General features: G+C 40.2%; 1 protein-coding gene across 3 annotated transcripts in view; it reads right to left on the bottom strand.

The window, feature by feature from the left end:
* The window catches only part of Efl1 (elongation factor like GTPase 1), a 132,280-nt gene that overhangs the window by 81,296 nt on the left and 30,046 nt on the right, over positions 1-20,938 (bottom strand). For all 3 annotated transcript variants that reach the window (XM_003475740.4, XM_063250114.1, XM_013158834.3), the window contains exons 8-12: positions 19,075-19,198; positions 9,425-9,501; positions 8,647-8,783; positions 7,986-8,108; positions 5,706-5,805 (exon numbers count right to left, since the gene is read on the bottom strand). In XM_003475740.4, coding sequence (XP_003475788.1) covers positions 5,706-5,805; positions 7,986-8,108; positions 8,647-8,783; positions 9,425-9,501; positions 19,075-19,198 — 561 coding nt within the window. The remainder of the gene's footprint in view (positions 1-5,705; positions 5,806-7,985; positions 8,109-8,646; positions 8,784-9,424; positions 9,502-19,074; positions 19,199-20,938) is intronic.

The following is a 20,938-nucleotide window of genomic DNA, read 5'->3' as shown; positions in this document are numbered from 1 at the left end:
GCTTATGCTGCTGAGCTAAATCCCCTTACAACAAATGTTAACAGACAAGAAAAATCAAGTAAGTACTAACCCAGCTGTAATGGAGGACATCCATACCTCACTGGTATAAACAGACAGATCTATAGACAAAATAAAATCAACAAAGAAATATAAGGACTAACCAAATTTTTGAACAATTGGACTTAGTAGAGGTCTACAATGTTCTACCCAATAAGAGAATACACAATTTAGCTGCACACAGGATTTTCTCCAAAGTAAACCACTTACTAGCTCATAGAACATGCTTCAGTAAACACAAAGGAAATGAAATTATTCTAAGACCATAATGCAACGAAACTGAAAATCATTGGCAAAAGAAACCACAAAAACCTCACAAACACATAGAAATTAAATAAAACCCTCCAGAGCAACCCATGGTTCGCAGATTAAATTAAAGAAGAAATTAGACAGTTTCTACAATTAAACAATAATGTCAATACAACAAACCACAACTTATGGGACGCAATGCAAGCAGTCCCATGAGAGAAATTTATAGTGGTGAATGCCCATATCAGAAAAACAGAGTGAGCTCAAATAATCTAATACTGAACCTCATGCTTCTAGAACAGAAAGAACAGGTCAAGCCCAAAGATCGTATGAGGGAGGAAATTATAAAGGTCAGAGAAAATATTAATGTAATGGAGATTAACAATACAAAGAATGTATAAATTGAAGAGTTCATTCTTTGGAAAATTAATTAAAACTGACAAAGCCACAGCCAATCATGTAAAAAAAAAAAAAAACCAAACTTTGTTTAATTCATGGAATTAGAAATGAAAAGCGTGAAATCACAATGAAGCCTGTAGAAATCCAAGATTTTCAATACCTACTACATGGATCTTTATCTAATACAATGGAAAACAGAAGAACTGGACAGATCCCTAGATACAAATGAATCACCAAAGCTGAATCAAGAAGATACAAAAATAAAATAAAATATCAGTTAATGAAACTGAAATATCAGTTAATGAAACTGAAGCTCTAATTAAAACCTTACTAACAACAACAACACAAAAAGTCCACATCCTGATGGATTCACTATAAGATTCTAAATTCTACGAGAAACTAAGAGAAGACCTAATGCCATCAATCCTCAAGGTCTTTAATGAAATTGAAAGGGAAGCAAAACTCCAAGTCATTCCTGGAAGCAAGTATTACCCTGATACCAAAACCAGAGAAGGATCCAACCAAAAAAGAGAACTACAGGCCAATCTCCTTAATGAACATAGACAAAAATTCCCAGTAAGCTACTGGTAAACAGAATGCAGCAAATCATGAAAAAGTTTACATCCCAGGGAGGCAGGGATGGTTCAACATATGCAAATCAATAAGTGTAGTATACCATATTGACAGTCAAAAATAAAAATCACATGATCACTACAACACATGCAGAAAAAGCATTTGACAAAGTCCAACACCCACTCCTGATAAAAGTCCTACAGAAAATTCTAACAGATGTTCTTTATCTGATAAAAGCCATCTATAACAAACCATCAGCACATATATTAAATGGACAAAAACTGAAAGTTTTCACTCTAAAATCAGAACAAGAAAAGGATGTCCACTATTACCACCCCTATTCAATATAGTTCTAGAAACATTAGCCACAGCAGTTAGACAAGAGAAAGAAATAAAGGGGACAAAGACAGGAAAGGAAGAAGTTAAATTATCATTATTTGCAGATGACGTAATACTCTACATAGAAGATTGCCAACACTCCACCAAAAGACATCTAGATTTAACAACAAATCCAGTCACATAGCTGGATACAAAATCAACACTCAAAAATCAACAGCATTCCTATACACAAATAACAAACTTACTGAGAATTTAAGGAAACAACACCTTCCATAGTAGTGTCAAAAAAATGAAATACAAGGGCCACAATATGGTTCAACAGCACCTATCTGGCCAAGTGCAAGGTCCTGAGTTCGATTCCTAGTACCAAAAAAAAAAAAAAGAAGAAATACTTAAGAATCAATCTCACAAAGGAAGGAAAAGATCTCTATATTGGGTACTGGGTAGGAAGAACCAACATAATGAAAATGACCATACTCCCAAAATAGTTACATAGATTTAATGCAATATCAATCAAAATACCATTAGCATATCTCACAGAATTAGCAAAATTAATCCAGCATTTATTTAGAACCAGCAGTGACCCAGAATAGTAAAAAGCAATTCTGGGCAACCAAGGCAATGCAGGGGACATCACAATCCCCTACATAAAATCCCCTACAAAACTTCCCTGATTAAAAACAGCATGTAGCTGGGTGTGGTGGCACAGGCCTGTAATCCCAGCACAAGGAGGCTGAAGTATGAAGATCACTATAAGCTGAAGACCAGCCTGGGCTACAAAGTGAGTGCAAGGCCAGCCTGAACTATATAGTAAAACTCTGTCTGGAAAAGACAAAAACAAAAACAAAGACAAACAAAAAAACTCCAGAATAATACTAACAAAAATCAGATCCAAAGAGCAAAAGAATAGAATAAAAGTTGCAGAAAAACTCCAAACACACTCAGCCATCTCATCTTTGACAAAGAGGCCAAAAATTGAATAAATAGTCTCTTAAATAAATGGTGCTGGAAAAACTAGCTTTCCAAATGCAAAAGATTAAAACTAGATCCATGTCTTTCACTATGCACTGAACTAAAATAGAAACAGATCAAAGATCTAAATATGAAAACAGAAATACTAAACCTGCTGGAAGCAAGAATGGGTGGAACTCTTGAAGCTATAGATGTAGGCAAACACTTTATGAACAGAACCCCAATCACACAGGAAATAGCACAATCAATGAGTGGGATCTCATCTCATTAAAAATTTTTGCACAGCAAAAGAAATCACCAACAGAGCAACTCACAGGTGGGCAAAAATTTTTGTCAGCTACTCCTCAAAGGACTAATATCTAAACTACATAAAGAACTCAAAAATATCATACCACCTACATTTAAAGACCAAATCCAAAAATGGGCAAATGAAATGCACAGATGTTTTCTCAGAAAAATAAACAGAAATGGCAAACAAATATATAGAAAATGTTCACCATTACTAGTCTAGAAATGCAAATTAAATGCTGAAAGTCCATCTCACTGCACAAAGAATGGCTATTATCAAAAAATCAACCAATAATGACAAGTGCTGGTGGGGCTGTGGGGAAAAAAGGAACCTTTTCATTGCTGGGAGTGTAGACTGGTGTAATCACTATGGAAATTAGTGCAGACATTCCTCAAAAAACTAGGACTAGAGATTCCATTTGAATGTTCAAATGGGAAGGGAAACAAGGGAGGAGGCAGAGGAAAAGGAAAGGAAAAGGTAAAAAAGAAAACAGAAGGAAAAATGCAAACAAAGCTTTTGTAAAGAAAGGGGAAATGGGATTGTAGGAAGGGGAAAAAGAATCAGGATATATCACGTATAGGTATAGATTCCATCTGATGCATATTATTATATATATCTAAAATGTACAAATAAAGTTAATTTCAAATTTAAAACAGCAATGGCCATGGCTCAGAGGACCGGGCATGCATGGTACAGCCCACAGACCCAGAGGTGCTTCAGCCACGGCAGTGGGCATAGTTGAGCAGCAAGGCAAGGATAGCCTTGCACTAAATCAAGGCAAGTCTTTGAGGTTTTGTGGGTACCCCATCATCCCATTTCTTGCTTTACATTTTTCCTCAGCATGTATCACTCCTGAATCTATGTTAAAGGAAATACCCAGTTGCCTCTCACTTGGTGTATCTTATATAGCAGAAAGAAAATACTACCACATCATCCAATGTATATTCCACAAATTTTAAAAGTATGGAAACTTAAGAAAAAAAAATCAAGTACAAGATATACAATAGCAGGGTTATGATGATGTTCCTACCTACTCATAATTGAAAATAATACGCTGTTACATAAAATATTTTTTAAAACTGATGTTGGTTAAGTAGGACACAAAAATAAAATCAGTAAAACCACCTTGTAGAACTGTGCCACCAAAAATATACTAAATTATTGAAAATATCATAAATTTTTAAGATATACATTTATAGAAAATGTAATTAATAGCAGAAACATAACACTACTGTTATTTTTCATGAAAATGAAGGCTGGTGCAGAAAGTATTTTGGATGTAAATGCACATATTTCAAAGTATGTTTCCCAATTCTCTAATATTCATTAGGTTTCTATGAGTATCCTTGGAACAGTTCTAGTGGCCAAAAAATCTCATCTCTCGGGATATCAAAAAATTCCGGCAATGTACACCAGTGAAATATTAGCTAGGAAGAGCCAACATATACATTAGACATTCATTCCTTCAAATATGCATTTAATTCACTAATTCAGCAACTTATTCACTAATCTTCTCAGTTTCCCATTCAGACATTCACTCGTTTTTTCATCTATTCCTTCAGTTATCCTCAGGATAAAAATACTATAGCCTCCCTCCTATATCCAAACCATGAGGGTGCTACTAAAAATTAATATGCAACCTCTCTCTTGAAGGATAAGCAGAATGTTACCATAAGAACAGAGGTAATAGTACAGAATAGCAGAGAAACAAAATAAAAATAAAAACCTAACTGAAATATCGTCTGAGATTAGGTCATGAATGGGTCAAGTTTATTTCATAGGTTGCAAACCTCAAAATTTTAATCACACTCACATGTATCTTTATAATTTCTGCTACCTCTGCATATTATTTACTTTTAACATTGTATTTAAACAGACATTTACTTCACAAAGCTTAAAATCTCATTGTATAAGAAGAAAAGCTCTATCACTTGATATAAAGAAACAGCACATAGGAATATAATTTAAAATAAAAACTAATTAAACTAAAATGTTTCTCTGAATACCGCTGGAATCATCACTAACAGCACACTTCACATCTTAGACAAAGCTGCTCAAGACAGCAAGAATCACTTTGGTTTTTTTTTTTTTTTTTTTTTTCGTTTTTATCGGTACCGGGGATTGAACTCACGACTGCCTGCTTCCAAGGCAGGTGCTTATGCCGCTGAGCTAAATCCCCAGCCCTTCACTTTGGGTTTTTAATCAAGAGACCTGAATCTCCAGAGCTGTGCCTTACAAAGATCACTCTGAAGGGAGGATGACAAATGGATTGGTAGAACAAAGTACCGGTCAGGAGATGCAGCTCAGTTTGCTGTAGTAAATCCTATCAGAGAGAATCAGGACCTAAGCGCTCAAAGGGAGGCAGGAGAGGATGGGAGGGTCACATAGGAAAAACAGATGACACAGAATGGGTGGATTCTTGGGATTTGAGAAATAATCCACCTCCACATACACATCATATATAAGCAGAGATGACCACACATTCAGTCTCCACTGACGCAGACAGAACTAGTTGGGACAAGGTAGCCTTTGAGTATATCTCGCCTGACATACTCAATAAAGGGAACTGTTGTTATGCTACTCCCACCACCCTTCAGATTTGTATCAGCTCATGTCTGTGCCCCACAGCTGATGTCAACAGCTCTCTTCCTACGAGCATCACAACGAATTTATACCTGTACACCCTGCACATTACCCTCAGAGCCAGACTGGTGTCAGATGCTGAGATAAGGACAGGTAGTATCTCTGGCTCCCACCCACAAGCCCACTCTTCCCCCCATAAACACAGGCCATTTCCTTAGCCCAGCCCAACCTCCTCGTTCCTTACCTTGGCTTATTCTGAGGCAAGGCCTTAGCATCAACTGCAAACATTTTGGAAACAAAGATAATAACTGGAGCAGTATCTTCACTTCCACATTTCATAAAAGCTAAACAAACAGGAAGCAAAAATGTCACATTTTCTCCCAGTTATTAAAAATTTAAAATTTCTAGAAAGTAATCAAGATGTTTAGAACATAAAATCATCTATACATAATTTTTCATAACTATGGCCAAAATTTCACTTAGAAAGACTGGGAAGAACAGTAGAACAGGACAGCATGAACCAGAGTTAGCAAAAATGACAAAAGAGAAGCAGAACTGACAGGGCTAGGGTGGGGCAAGGGTGGGGTAGGGGTAGGGTCGGGTGGGAGGGGCTCTCATAGTGGAGCTGATGCTATGGAATAGGGTCAACCTCGCACCTAGGTCCAGTAGAGAAAGAATTCAAGGATGTTACCAAAGGTCAAGAGTCAGCAGCCAGTATGTTAAAACGTGTAACACGCAATAGCTCTTCCAGTCCCTCACAAAATTCAATTTAAAAATAAACAAAAATATTGTATTATGATACAGTAGTAACAAAAATTCTTATACATAAAGATTTAGGGATCAAAGTTGTAGCTTAGCAGTGGAGTGCTTATCTGACATGCAAAAAGCTCTATGTTTAATTTCTATATCTCATGGAATGAAAAAATTAAGTTTTAGTACTAAAACGATACAAATGTCAATTCTCTAAATATATAAAGCTTAACACAATTTCTTATCATCATATAGGCATTTTTTAAAACTATGCCTAAGGCATAAAACCACTGGTTAATTTTAAAAAATCAACCCATATCAAAAATAATCTGTACACAAGAACTCAAACATAAAAAAATTAAAAACACCGAGAAACAACAGAAGGAAAAATTTAAGTCACATTAAGTCTTGTGAGCAAAAACCTACAGAAAGCCTTGTGATTGAGAGCTTGTGCCCTGACACGTTCACAGGACTCCTAGTTGCAGCTAGAGAAGACACTACCTACAGAGAACCCACAGCAGAAGCAAGGACACTGAACAGAATCTGTTATGATAACCAGGTGAGCAATGGTGGCTGCTCAGCCTGGGGAGGCAGAAGAAGACATGAGAAAAGTTCTTATACTTTGGGTGTACAATATTTCAGTGAGAGAATAACTAGGATTTGTGATCACCTGGACATGGGGAGGTGAGGTGAAAGTTAGAGCCACATTTGACTCACAAGGTTTGGGGACGGAGCCAAGTTAAGGATAGAGATACTGCTATCTGACATGGGAATTAGGTGGAGGAGCAGGCATGGGGATAAAGTAAAAAGACAGCTTTGCAATTTGTTAAGTTTGTGTTGCTTCTCAGTCATATAGAGAAGGGAGTATGTCAACTGAACACCTAAGTGTGGAGCTGAGAGCGCAGGTGTGGTCCGCAGGCACTGATGCAGGAAACTATGAATATTATCCATGTCATTTGAAGCCTTGTGGTTTGATGACACCATCAGGAGCATGACCACACTTAAGAGATGAGGTCCAAAGATGGAGCATTGCTTAGGACATCCCAAAGTTAACAAGTCAAACAGAAAAGCACCAGGAAAGATCACAATTAGAAGAGGAGCGATCAAGAGAGACAGGAGGGAGGCAGAAGTATTTGGAAGCCTGGAAATCCAAGGAGGAGGGAGGCAGCAATGTGTCAAATGCTGGTGAAGGGTCTGGTCAGAAGAGGATGAAAAGTGGGCCAGAGGTCTAGTGAAGCAAGACTCAAAGGAGACCCCACGACAAGCAGCAGTGGAATGACCTGGGAGCAAAGATTACAAAGTCAACAGAAAGGGAGGAAATGAACTAAAGAAGTAAATAGTCACAAAACCCTCACACCCTGGGGCGGAGCAGCCTGTGACAGGGATAGTGTACACAGGAGTCTTGGGAGTGGCATGGCCCCGGAACCACTTTTCCCCAGTCCCTAGGGATGCAGCAGCTATGGTAGTGATGCCACAGCTCAGAGAACACAGTCTTGGTTGTTTGGGAGGACGGACTCTGGCATGATTAAGAAAAGGGATCTGGGCAGCAAGAATCTCTGGTCTCTGGTTGTCCACACTACTAGCTATTCAAAACGGCTACAGTAAAAGCAAAACCTGGAGTGCAAGGGACAAAACCAATGTAACAGTCACCTGTGAAAGTGACCACATGGCAAATCGGCTGTTTTGCACATTGGCATTCAGCAAACTGGTCTAAAACCATCTGATGTGAAGAATCAGCGAGGGATCTGTGCCCAGATAGTCATGTCTGCATCACCTGTTTTCAGGGCTTGTGTTTCCGGGGGAAGAGAGTCGAATGTTTGTGACCCTGTGCACATCAGCTTCTCCACCCTCTCAGATGCAATGTCCAGGGGACTGGGCAGTTTCTGGCACACCATGGCTGGAGCCTGCTGTTAAGGACTAACACTCTGAGCCAGCAACCTCCACGAGAGAGAAGACTAACTGCATTTCTGTCTACACAGAAATTACCTGGGCTGTGAGACAACGTAGTTTTATGATCACATCTCAAAATATACACACAATTTCAAGGTGCTTCCAGACACGATTCTTCAAATAGATCCCCTCTCTGGTGCCCCTTGGAACTCATGAGGGGAACAGAGCCCAGTTAGCCCAGATGACCTTTAAAGAAAACCAGTTATTTAACAGAAGCACCTAAATTGTCTATACATACTTTTTAGTGCAGTTATTTTTATTTTATTAAATGTCTTTTTAAAAACATTAGTATTAACATTAATCAGTATTAGTGTACTAACTCAAAATATGAAATACAGTTTTATAGCAGAACACTAAATAAACACAGAAGTCTTACTTTGGATTGGAACATGTTATTTCCAGAGTATTACCTAAATGCCAATTAAACACTGCTTTTCCCTGTATTCTGAGAACTACTTCACTACCAACTGTTAGAAAAAGGATACAAAGAACAGCATGGGAGATGGGCAGCCACTGGCTGCAAATGGCATTGATCTGAACCTTAGGGTCTGAGTGCCGGGCCTCTCGGGCTCCAATCTTTAATCCTAAAGAAGTCACTATTTTCTCAATTTTCTCTTTGTCCCTGTAGTGAAAATTAGAGAGGGGAAAAGGCACATAAAGGCAACTATGAGCAGTAGGGAAAAGAAAGTTAATATATTTGACACCCCCCCCATTACTCTTTGAGAAAAGCTGATGGGATTCTGCCACATGCAAACACTTCCAAGGCACCCATTCAAAACTTCTCCCCAAGCTCCATTCCATAATTGCCTAAAGCTATGCCAACTGGTAAAGTATTTTACAAAAACAAAAATGCTCATGTTATTACCTTAGGAGTAACTAAGAAAGTAAAAACCCAGCTTTCTCTTTCATTTATATCAGGAAAATTATTTCCCAAGTTCCCCATTAATGATTTTAGATTTCAGGTACTTTTGCTACCTTAATGACTCTTTTTTAAAACTGGGCTTATAAAAACAAAGAGCCAGAGCTTTTTTTTCCCCAGCCTTTTATACCTTTACCTCAGCACTCCATAAAATCTTACTGCTCTGCCCCTCTTCCCTCACCCTCCACTTGGGTTTAAATTACTCCCAAGCCCAATACACACAAGGTCTGTCCACAGTCTCCATCGGCCTAAGCTTTCTGAAGTATGACTCATCAAACCAGAAAGTGAGGCTAATTATATAGCCCAAAGTTGCCAAAAGATAAACAATTTTACAACAGGCTTACTTTTTCAAGACAGCATCATATAAACTCCATATATTTTCCAGGATCAACTGTACAAATAAAGGTTTCTTTCCTTTGGCCTGTGCAAAAGAATATACGGTCTTAAGCTCCTGAACATTCACCAGGCATTTACATATTTGTTCTTAACTGTTTCACTCCCCACATGTCCCCTTTCTACTCAGAAACAGCTACTTGATGGTAAAGATGAAAGTGGTGAGAAAAATGTCCCAAGCAGGCACTCATCCCCATTACTACCTCTCCACTCCCACCTTCAGGACCAGAGCAATGAGCACAGTGCGACCTTTGAGTAGACTTGGCTCTGTGGCTGCCATACCCATCACTATTACCAAAGCAAACGCAGCATCCAAGCAAGAACAACATGGCACCTGCATGTAGGGGACCCAGTGCCCCACAGGCCTTGAATTAAGGCTAGAGGAAATATGAAATGTCCCTAAACATACAAAAATATTTATAAGGTGTTATGGTTTGTGTCTGGATATCCCCTCAAAGTCTCACGCAGTAATGGGGCGTGGGATACTTTTCAGAAGTGGCTGAATCTAGAGTTCGTGACTGATTCGTTGTCTAGTGCCAAGATGATGGGTGTGAATGCTACACTCATCCTAGGGGGCAGCCTACATACAATAGAAGGGACAGAAAGACTCTTCTCTTATGCTCCTCCCCTTTTTGCTCTTATTGCTCTTGCTGTCCTGTGGATGCCATGAACTGTTGCTCCTCTGCCATGTGCCACCCTGCTTTAGAGCCAGGTGATTATAGACTGAAACTGCCACAAACTGTGAGCTAAGTAAACCTTCCCTCCTTTAGTTTTGGACGTTGGGTATTTTGTCTCAGCAATGAGCGAAAAGTAAGACATGAGAAGAGGAAAATTTAAAAAAATAAAAGAATACCCTCCCATTTCCTTTACCAAACTACAGAAACAGTTAGATGTCAGAGCACACTTAGGCAAACACTCTTGCAAATACACGAAATGGACTGTAAGTCAGTACATCCTTTCTGAAGATGACTGGCAACAGTATATAGCATTAGGAAATTTAAAGTCATTGCATCTGAATACCTGATTTAAGAAAGCTATTATGATGACACAAAAATTTATGTACAAAGATATCTATCACAGCTTTACTTTCAATATAAAAACAAAAAAAATCTATGTACAATTACAAGAGAATGATTACATATATGATGGTACTTTAAAAAGTAAAAACAGGATACCTTCTGTGACAGAAGCTGCTCTAAAGACACTATTTAGAGTATTTTATACAATCACCCTAACTCTTCTATAGGTACTAATACCTCAATTTTTCAGATGGAAATACTGAGACAAATGACACTGAGCCAATGAGTGGTGGAATTGAGATTCACACACAAAACTGAAGCTCAAGCTGTCAACTCTTCCACGTAGCTCTTCCACACACCCTCTCTGAAATAAATGGTTTATAAAAAGCTTTCGAGAGCAATGAAAGATATTCACAGCATGATTCTAAGCAAAAAAGCAGCTACATTATATAATCAGTATACTCTCAACTAAGGGATGTACCTACTTAGCATAAAAGGATGAAGGGCAGGCCAAGTGTGGTGGAACACATCTGTAATCCCAGCACTCGGGAGGTTGGGCAGAGGACAACCACAAGTTTGAGGCCAGCCTGGTCTACAATGTGAGTTTAAGACCATGCTGAGCTACAAAGTGATATCCTGTCTCAAAAAAACAAACACACAAACAAAAAGAAACAACAAATAAGTTAAAAAAAAAAAAGGCATTAAAACTGTATGATGAGCAATGTTGGCATCTGATTTTTTTTTCCCTTATGGCTTCATACTTGTAAATATTTTCCAAAAAGTGGCAGGTTTTTCCCATGGGTGCTATGCCGAGTCATCATGGCGCTGTTCCAAAATGGCGGAGGAGTGGACAACAATACCTTAACTGACTTCCTTCTTCTTCTTCCGTCACCCCACAATAAACTTCCTGCTCCTGGTACAGCACATGCCAAAGTGATACCCAATTCAACACCAATATGACTTCCCCATCTAGCTGTGGACTCCTCCCCTAACCAGCCCTGATAAAAGTTCCTACACTCCTTTGTTTCCACCTAGGGTGCTTCTCTTCTGCAACCTTCCTGTACCTACAATAAAGATCGTTTTTCTCTCTCCTTTTTTCCATTTCTCTACTGCACCAAAAGACCAAATCATACGGTGCTGTGACTCAAGCTGAAGAAGACAGTAAGACTCCTGGGCATTACCCCTGGTTCAAGCTCCTTCCCCTTACAAGCCGTTCCTCCTTGTCCTCTCCTCTCCACCTCTGCTGTTGTATTACTAGCCACCGTCCACCACTTCAGTCCTTGCAGGTACACGCAGGTAAGCCAACTCTCATTTTGGGGTTCCTGTCCTATAAACCACGGGCCTGTGTTGGGATGCTGCCCCACGTCCCACCGGACCTTGCCCCGGAGGGCTATCCCCATATCATCCCACCAGTGACAACTGCTGGGCCTGGTGTGGGGGCTCTTTCCCCTCTCATGCTCCTTGCTGAGGTGACAACTCCTTCAGGGAGTGCAACTCGGCATTTCCATTTCATTGGTTCACTTCCAACTCAGTCTCCATGGGTGATGTTTCTTCTTGCCTTGCAAGAGACACTCCTTTTGGCTGCCTCTTGAGGCACTTAGATGCACTCAGCCTCAAAGGGGACATAACCCTCCCTCCCCACAATTTATCTTTTATTGCAAACCAATTGGCCAGCTTACTCTTTAGATAATGATCATCCACGGCCACTGGAGGGCACTCTTGACTTGGATATCCTCCAAGACCTTAACAGTTTTTGCTATGGCAACAGTTTTTGCTCTTGGGGCATGTCCTAACCTACTTCAGGCCTGTAAAGTGACTCAGATTCTTCTGGCTCACTCTACAGTGCCTAAATCCCCTTCTCCTAAACCTCTTCCTCCCAACGACCCTACAGATCCTAATGATGACATCCTGAAGGCACTTGTCCTTCTGCCTTAGCCCTGTGACCCATCCTCTCCTCCCCTTCTTTCACCACCTCCCACCTCTCCTCCTATCTCCTCTTCATTTTCACCTTCCATCCATATCTCCTCCTGTCACTTCGCCCTCCCTTCCAGAGTTGCCTCCTGCTCAGCCCTTCTGTCCCCCTGCCCAGCATACTTGGTCTCTCTCCATCCAGTTGTTGTCCCAGATCTCCTTCTTCCTCCCTCTCTGCCCATGTCTTCTCTGTCCTTCTTTGGCTCTACTCTCCTTGCACCTCCCCTCCTTCACTGTGAGCAGCAGGCACTGAAGGACTAGTTCATGTATGTATCACTTTTTCCATTTCCAATCTCCTCTTGTGTAGCTCCTTTAATGCTGACCCTTTTACCTTTACCAAACAGCTTAAATTTGTCTTTCAATTTTATGATTTAACTTATAAAGATATACATATTATTCTCACATCCACTCTTTCTCTGGCACAGAAAGTAGAACTTCAGCAGGCTGCATAGGTAGCAGCTGACGAAAAGCACAAATTAGACCGTGATCATCCCAGGGGTTAACTGCTGTTCCCCACAGACCCCCAATGAGATTATAAACATAGCAGACGGTCCTAAGCATACAGCTCGAATGTTGGAATGCATCCTGATACGTCTCCACAGATTTCCCAAAATCAGCTTAACTGACACAAGATTCATGAATTAACTCAAAAAGAGGATAAAAACCCTGCAGAACTTACGTCTCATCTGACAGAGACTTTTATTAAATTCATGGATGTCAGACCTGACTCTCCCGTGGGTGTTATTCTCCTTAATTCATACTTTATCAGACAGCCTCAGATATTCAGACAAAATTCCAACTGTCTGCCTGTGGCCCTCAAACCCTTTATAGTAAACTCTTCAATGTGGCATTCTATGTCTTTAACAACAGAAACACAGAACCAAAACAGGAGGATTTTATAAAACTTAAACTTGAAGCTAAACTCCAGGGCCAATATTTGGCTGCAGCACTTGAGGCTCAACACAAGACCAAGCTGACGACAAGCCCAGATCCAAGGCCCTCTGGGACTCTGTTTCAAGTGCAAAAAGGAAGAACACTGGTTACAAGCATGCCCAGATCTGAGGCTACCACCGGGGCCCTGCTCAATCTGCAAGGTCACTAGAGAGTCACTGGAAGATCGACTGTCCTCTCAGGCAGAAAGTGGGTAAGTCATCAATTTACCAACCCTCACAGGATTCTGAGACACTGTTGCCTCTAGATTTGTTGCTGAATAATTTGCTCAGGTTTGCCGCTGAAGACTGATGGGGTTCAGGGACTACAGCCCCTACGAGAGTCCCAAATCTCACTGGATGTCTCGTGTAAAACCATTTCTTTCCTTATTGTCACAGGGGCAACTTACAGTGTATTACCTGAATATTTGGGCTGAATGTTTACAGTCCACATCTCTGTACTCGGGGTTGATAGCCAACCATCACAATTTCTTCAGACGGTACTCGTGCCTTCCAGGTTTCAGACTCTCTTTTTCACACATAACTTTCTTGTTATCCCAACCTGCCCTGTCCTCTGCTAGGTAGGGGCCTTCTAAAACTCAGTTTCTCTTATACCTCCTCCCTTCCCACAGCCCTCATTCTTCAAACTCAACCATCATGCACCAAGGCTCCAGAACCCCTTCTCCCTCCTCCTCTTGTTGATCCCGCTGTCTGGGACACTTCCCATCCCACCCATGAAACTCATGTCTCATCAATACTTATTTGCCGCAAGGATTCCTCTATTTTTCCCTGTGTCCCACAATATCCTACTGCTCCCAAACACCAATGGAGTCTTGGCCCATAATTCACTGCTCATTAATAAATGGGTTTCTCAGGATCACACACTCTCCATACAATCTTCCAATTCTTCCTCTCCTCAAATCCAACAGGCTCTACCATTTAGCTCAAGACCCCAGAGCCATAAGTAATGCCATCATTATTATGCCTATACATCCAGTAGTCCTAAACCCCCACACTATGCTCTCCCACATTCCCTCTTCTACTACTCATTTTATGGTCCTTGACCTTAAAGATGCCTTCACACCCAGATTGTTAAGGCCTTTTTGTATTCACATGGACAGACCCAGATACCCTCAAATTTCAGCAACTCACCTGGATAGTGCTACTTTCAGGGATTTACGGAGAGCCTTCACTTCTTCAGCCAGGCACTAGCTACTGACCTCACAATTATTAACCTCTAACCTAGCAGTCTCCTCCAGTATGTTGATGACCTCTTCTTATGTTCTCCCTCTCATGCTACAGCTATACAACATAAAGCTATTCTTCTCAACTTCCTCTCCAGCCGAGGATACCAGGCTTCCACCACTAAGGCCCAGATAGCTTCTCCAATATCTGGGTCTCCCCTTATATCACCACTCGCTCAATAACCACTAATCGTAAGGTGGTCCTCAGGGATCATCAGGAGCTCATCACAAGCAACAGGTATTAAACCTTTCTGAGTCTAGCTAATTTCTTCCATCTCTGGATTCCTAACTTCACCAACTTAGCCTTTATACTGAGCCTCTTAAGGGTCCATTAACAGAGCCCCTAGATCCTACAATATCAATATATGCTCCTTTCCATAAATTAAAGGAGGCCCTCTTAAGAGCCCCAGTTCTCACATTCCCAAACCCAACCTTACTCTTCATTCTATGCACTACTTCCTCCCTCAACCAGGTTCTAGGATACCAAAAGGGACCATCTTTTCAGGCAGTGGCATACCTCGCAAAACAGCTTGATAACTCTGTGTGTGGCTGGCATCCTTGCCCCTGAGTACACTTCAACGGTCATACTGGCACAAGAGGCAAAAAAGTTCACACTAAATCAGACCGTTATAGTTTACTCACCATATCAACTGACATCGATTAATCTCACATAAAACACTCCCTGCTATGATCACCCTCTGTCATTTTCAGGTTGGATAGAAGCCTTTCCTACGGCCAGGGGGACGGCTGATGTCATTGCTAGGGCCCTATTACAGGACATCATACCCAGATTTGGGCTGCCACAGAATATCCAGTCTGACAATAGCCTGGCCTTCATCTCCCAGGTCACCCAGCAGGTGTCCAAAAGTCTACACATCCCTTGGCATTTACATCTCCCATATCACCCACAGTCTTCATGAAAGGCAGAAAAAGTCAATGGGCTAATTAAGGCACATTTCACAAAACTTATTCTAGAACTACACCAACCTTGACCTCAGCTCCTCTCTTTGGCGCTAATCAAGCTCAGGGCACTTCGCTGGGCCGCTACCTTTCCGAGTCCCTTTGAGCTTATGTATGGCAGACCATTCTTACTTCATAATTTACCTGCCTCCAAAGATCTTCCTCCTTTGGAAGATTATATCCCAATCCTCACTTTCTTTCAACATCTACTGTGCCAACACGCAGATCATTGTCTGCCATAACCCTCTTACAGAGCCGAACCAAACCCCCCAATATCTATGGGAGACTTAATTTACCTCAAATCATCTAAGCCCACAGGGTTACAGCCAAAGCGGAGTGGCCCTTAACTGTCCACCTCACAGCTCCAACAGTCAAAGTTGCTGGATTGCCATTCTGATTCTGATTCTCAAACTAAGTGGTATCCTTCCACTATGGGCTCCTCCAACTTTACCTCTCCTAAGAGGTCATTTCAGTTACTGACTCCCCTCTGTCTTCACCTTAACAAGGACTCATGATCATCACTATCTGATTAATCAATGGTTTGTTACCCTGTTTGGTTCCTCATCCCTTACATTTTATTAGTTCCTTCTGCAGCAGGATTTAGGGCAATCTTTCCAGGTGATTTCATAAGATCTCCTTCATAATGTTCTACCTGATAGTTATCTTGGGCTTAACCATTCTTAACTGCTATCGACATGCAAGTCTTCTTGGCCTCAATTTTCACTCTCCTAACACTGACATAATCACAACCACTCCCACCTTCAACCTTTCTGAGCTTCTACCTCACAAAACATAGATGATCAGTCAATAGGCTACACTTGTATCACCACAGCTCAGGCCAATTGGACCACAGGTAACCTCACATTCCACATTCCTTGGTGTTCATTGGCCTATGTTAAAGATCTACACAGCAAAACGGTACTTGCAACTAACAGTCATAGATTCTGTCCAGAAAACCCACATTATCCATCCTGTTATGATGCCGTGTACTACCACTGCCCTTACTAGGGATGTGAATTCTTAGGTTCAACTGTAAATGGATTCTGGACTAATCATGATGATTATATATTTGTTAACATCACCTGGATGTTACACTTGGACTCTGATGCTATATGTCACCATCAGGGACCCACAAACCTTCTCAGTAGTCCCAGAAAGCAAAACATGGGGATTTCAACTGCATCAGGTACTTACATCTTCCAAAACTATATGTTTTAATTCTACACAGAAAGTTACTCCCCAACATGCAGTCTATACCACTAAAGCTCTTTCCTTCATCCTTGCCCTCTTGCTATGCTTCAATTCCTCTACCCACACAACTTCTCAACAACACATACCAATTCTTATAATCTTTCCTCCAAGGGTCCAACACAACTGACCTTTCTGACTGCTAGCTTTGCCTGTCCCTACAACAGGATTCATATATGGCATATCCAGTGACCTATATCCAGGAGATATACGTCCATCAAACATGCACAAGCACAAATTGTAGAGCCTCTACCTTTAGCACCAGGACAATTATGGCCCATAAATCTTTCCTGAATCTTTCACTCAGGCAAAACCAGTACAACACCTATGGTGGAGTTTCTTGAACCATGCATCCATGTACAAACATGAGATAACAAATGTCACCAATCCTATGTGCCCTCCCTACAGACAATTTTTTTGTGTGCTCAAAGTGTTCACCTATCTCCCTTCTGCATGGCAAGGCTCCTTGTTGGCAGTGGTGGCCCCATAGGTGATACTACAAACAAAATCTGAAGTCATACAAAGACTACAGATTAACTCTCACCCAGTGTACCGTAAGTCATCTAGGGCTATAGCCCCAGTTCACACAGGGATTGGTATCTTTTCAGCTATCAGTGTGGGAGCTGGTAGACCTGGAATGGGTGCTCTCTTCTAAACTCAGTTGTCCTGTGATTTGAAAACCTCTATTTATGAAATATCAAAAACTATGGGCTTACTGTAAGATCAGATTACCTCCGTAGTAGCAGTTGTTCTCCAAAATCACCAAGCCCTTGAGGTACTGACTGCTGAGAGAGGTGGTACCTGTGCTAAGTTGGGGTAAGAATATTGTTTCTTTGTAAACCAGTCAGGTATAGTCAAGGGCCAAATTCACAAACTCCGAGAGTTGGCAGCAAACACAGAAAAAAGATACATGGGGAATAATACAACCCCATGGTCCTTCTGGTGGCCCTCCCTAGACTCATGAGCACCTATAGTAGTACCTATTGTAGGTTCACTAATCACAACTGTATTTTTTCCTGCTCATAGCATCCTGTGTTTTTAAACTCCTCTCAAGGTTCATTCATTCCAGAATACAAGCGTTCACTGCCAAAGAACTGCTCATGACAGCCCTTCCAGGACCAGCCTCTACATGGGAGCTACTTATCATTCTCTGTCACACCACAGCCCCTACCACAATGGCCCTGTTCAGCAGGAAGCAGCCAGAGAAAGCCACAACTCCTGCTAACAACCAAGAGATGGGAGTGACAGGTTTTTCCCATGGTTGTTAAGCCAAGTCACCATGGTGCTAGTCCAAAATGGCGAAGGAACCAATAATATCTTAACTCACTTCCTTCTTCTTCCCTAATCCCAAGATAAAACTTCCTGCTCCTAGTCCCACACACAGCAAATCAATGCCCACTCCAATACCAATATGATTACTCCTTCCAGATGCAGACTCTTCCCCTATCCAGACCTGACAAAAGTCTCCGCACTCTTCTGTTCCTGCTAAGGGTGCTTACATCTCTTCTGCAACCCTCCCATGCCTGCAATAAAGGCCTCTTCTTTCCTTTCTCTGTCTATCACACCAAAAGACCAAATCAAAGAGAATGTAGTGTATGATTTTCAATCATATCAAAGCAATTATAAAATCCTGAATTTTATATTTTAGAAAATCTTTAAGAAAATTATCCTTTGAGGGTATATGCTCACAGCAGTGTGACATCACTCTTGTCTACAGAGGGCTGAGGTAAAGGAAGAACTTGCCTCTCCTCACCACTACATGGTGACCAGGAAGACAGTAGATCATACATTGGTACCTACAAGAGATATGCCTAAGCAGACATACAAATGCACACACAAAACATATGTCCTTCAAGTGCCCAGGACCTGAAACTTTTGGTATTCTTAAAAAAAAATAAAAAAGCAGTTCTTTCTTCACTGTAGTTACTTTTTTGAGACAGAGTCTCACCATCTTGCCTACACTGGCTTCGAACTCCTGTTTTAGCTTCTCAAGTAGCTGGAACTACAGGCATATGCTACTATCCCTATCTTGCTTCATGTCTTTAAAAAGATTAAGGAGTCTTGTAAGCAGGGCATAAAACGTGTAATGACTCCAACATAAAACTTGTAAGACTTTCCCAATTATATGGAGTCAAAAGTTCTCTATGAAAACCTACAAAAGCTACAGCTGAAGTACATCTACTAAAGATGTTATAGTACAAGCTTTCTATGAATACACATAATACATTACCTGATCACCTTTCATAATCTTCTTAGCCTTCATATTTATATAATAATCTCCCCACAAGGTTTTCAAAAGAACTTCCTTTTTGATACCAATTTTTTTACTATAGATCTTGGCAAAGTGCTCAATTCTGAAAGAAAACCAAGAGTTTAAGTTATTAATAACAATAATAAATATGCATATACTTAATAATTAGGTGCTCCTGCAACAAGTACCAATCAAAATTCTTGCCTTATATTACTAGCCATAATTATTCCAATTATCTCACAAAATTGCCCTCATTTTACAGAAAAGGATAATAAATCACAAATGTACACATAGTAGTAACTTGGAGTTCAAGCACAGGTATTCTGACTCCAAAGCCCATTTTCTTATCCAATATTCTAAACTAATATGAATTACAATTCATACTACACCTTCCTTAATCTTGATATATAAAAAAAATAAAAGGAACAAAAGCCAAGGAAATGTACAATCCAACTATGTCAACAACAAAACCTCATTCCAGATCTTTATTGCCATATGTGACAGTTGCTCACAAAAGAAATTAACTCTAAAGCTTGAACCTGCCCAAATGAATTTCTTGGCATTCTGGACTAAATGGAAAACATACATACACTTAGCTAACTCTCATCAGACCATAAAGAAAGCAGTCAGCACTATGGGCTCCACCCATGGCAGAGAAACTCATCAACACCTAAAGGTGCTTTGTGTATCACTGCATTGTCTGGAATAAAGGACCTAGGATACACCTTCTCTGCAGGGAACTATGTGTTTAACCTAAGATTGAGTCTATAACCGTTGAAGGCCCAGTATCATAAAAGATGCCTGCTCAGGAATATCCTCTCTCTCCACTCCTTTTTAACACTGTACTGGAAACCCAAGCTAATGCAGTAGCAAAAGAAAATAAAACTATAGTGATTAGAAACAAAAAAAATAACGCTATTGTTTGCAGAGGACAATAATCTCTTTAGGTAGGAAAACCCAAAGAATCAATACTTACCATTGAAACTAATAAGCAATTATAATGAGATAACATATAAAATTAATGTGCAAGTCAATCACTTTCTATATATACCAGGAGTCAACAAATGCAATTACAAGTTAAAGGAATAATATCATTTACATTAATGCCCCCCAATAAAACACTGAAGTATAAATCTAGTAAAATATAAGTAAGAGCTATATGAGGCAAATTACAAAACTCTGATGAAAGAAATCAAAAAACTAAATAAATGGAGAGATTGATCCCCTATTTATGGATAGGAAAGCCTCAACACTGTTGAGATGGCAGCTCTTAACAAACTTCACCTTCAGATCAAATGCAACCTCAATTAAAATTGCAACAAGTTATTTTGTGAGTAACCATAAACTGACTTTAAACTACATGGAGAGGCAAAAGATTCAGAATAACTGATACAATACTAAAGAACAAAACTGAACATATTAACCACACCAAACTTCAAGCTATAAAGCCACAGTGATCAAGACAACGTGATACTGGTGAAAGAATGGACAGACCATGGACAGAGTAGAGAGCTCAAAAAACAGACCCATACAAACACAGTCACGTGATCTTTAACAAAGGACAGCATAATGAAGGACAGGCTTTTCAACAAATGGTGTCCCAATAACTAGACAGTTACGTGTCAAAAAAAGAGAAAAAAATCTAGACATAGATAATATATTTTTTACAAAGTAATGAACTCAAAATGGATCACATCCTTAAATGTAAAACACAAAACTATAGAACTCCTTTGGAAGATGACATAGAAGAAAATCTAGTAACTGTGAGTTTGGTAACTGACTTTTTAAATAGAACTCTATAGGGATAATGCATTTTTAAAAAAGAATCAACAACTGGGCCTCT

This window comes from Cavia porcellus, unplaced genomic scaffold, assembly GCF_034190915.1.
Source record: "Cavia porcellus strain 051 isolate PalLab524CR breed Dunkin Hartley unplaced genomic scaffold, mCavPor4.1 scaffold_6, whole genome shotgun sequence".
Classification (NCBI taxonomy): Eukaryota; Metazoa; Chordata; class Mammalia; order Rodentia; family Caviidae; genus Cavia; species Cavia porcellus.
This window is presented reverse-complemented; position numbering and strand designations above follow the sequence as displayed.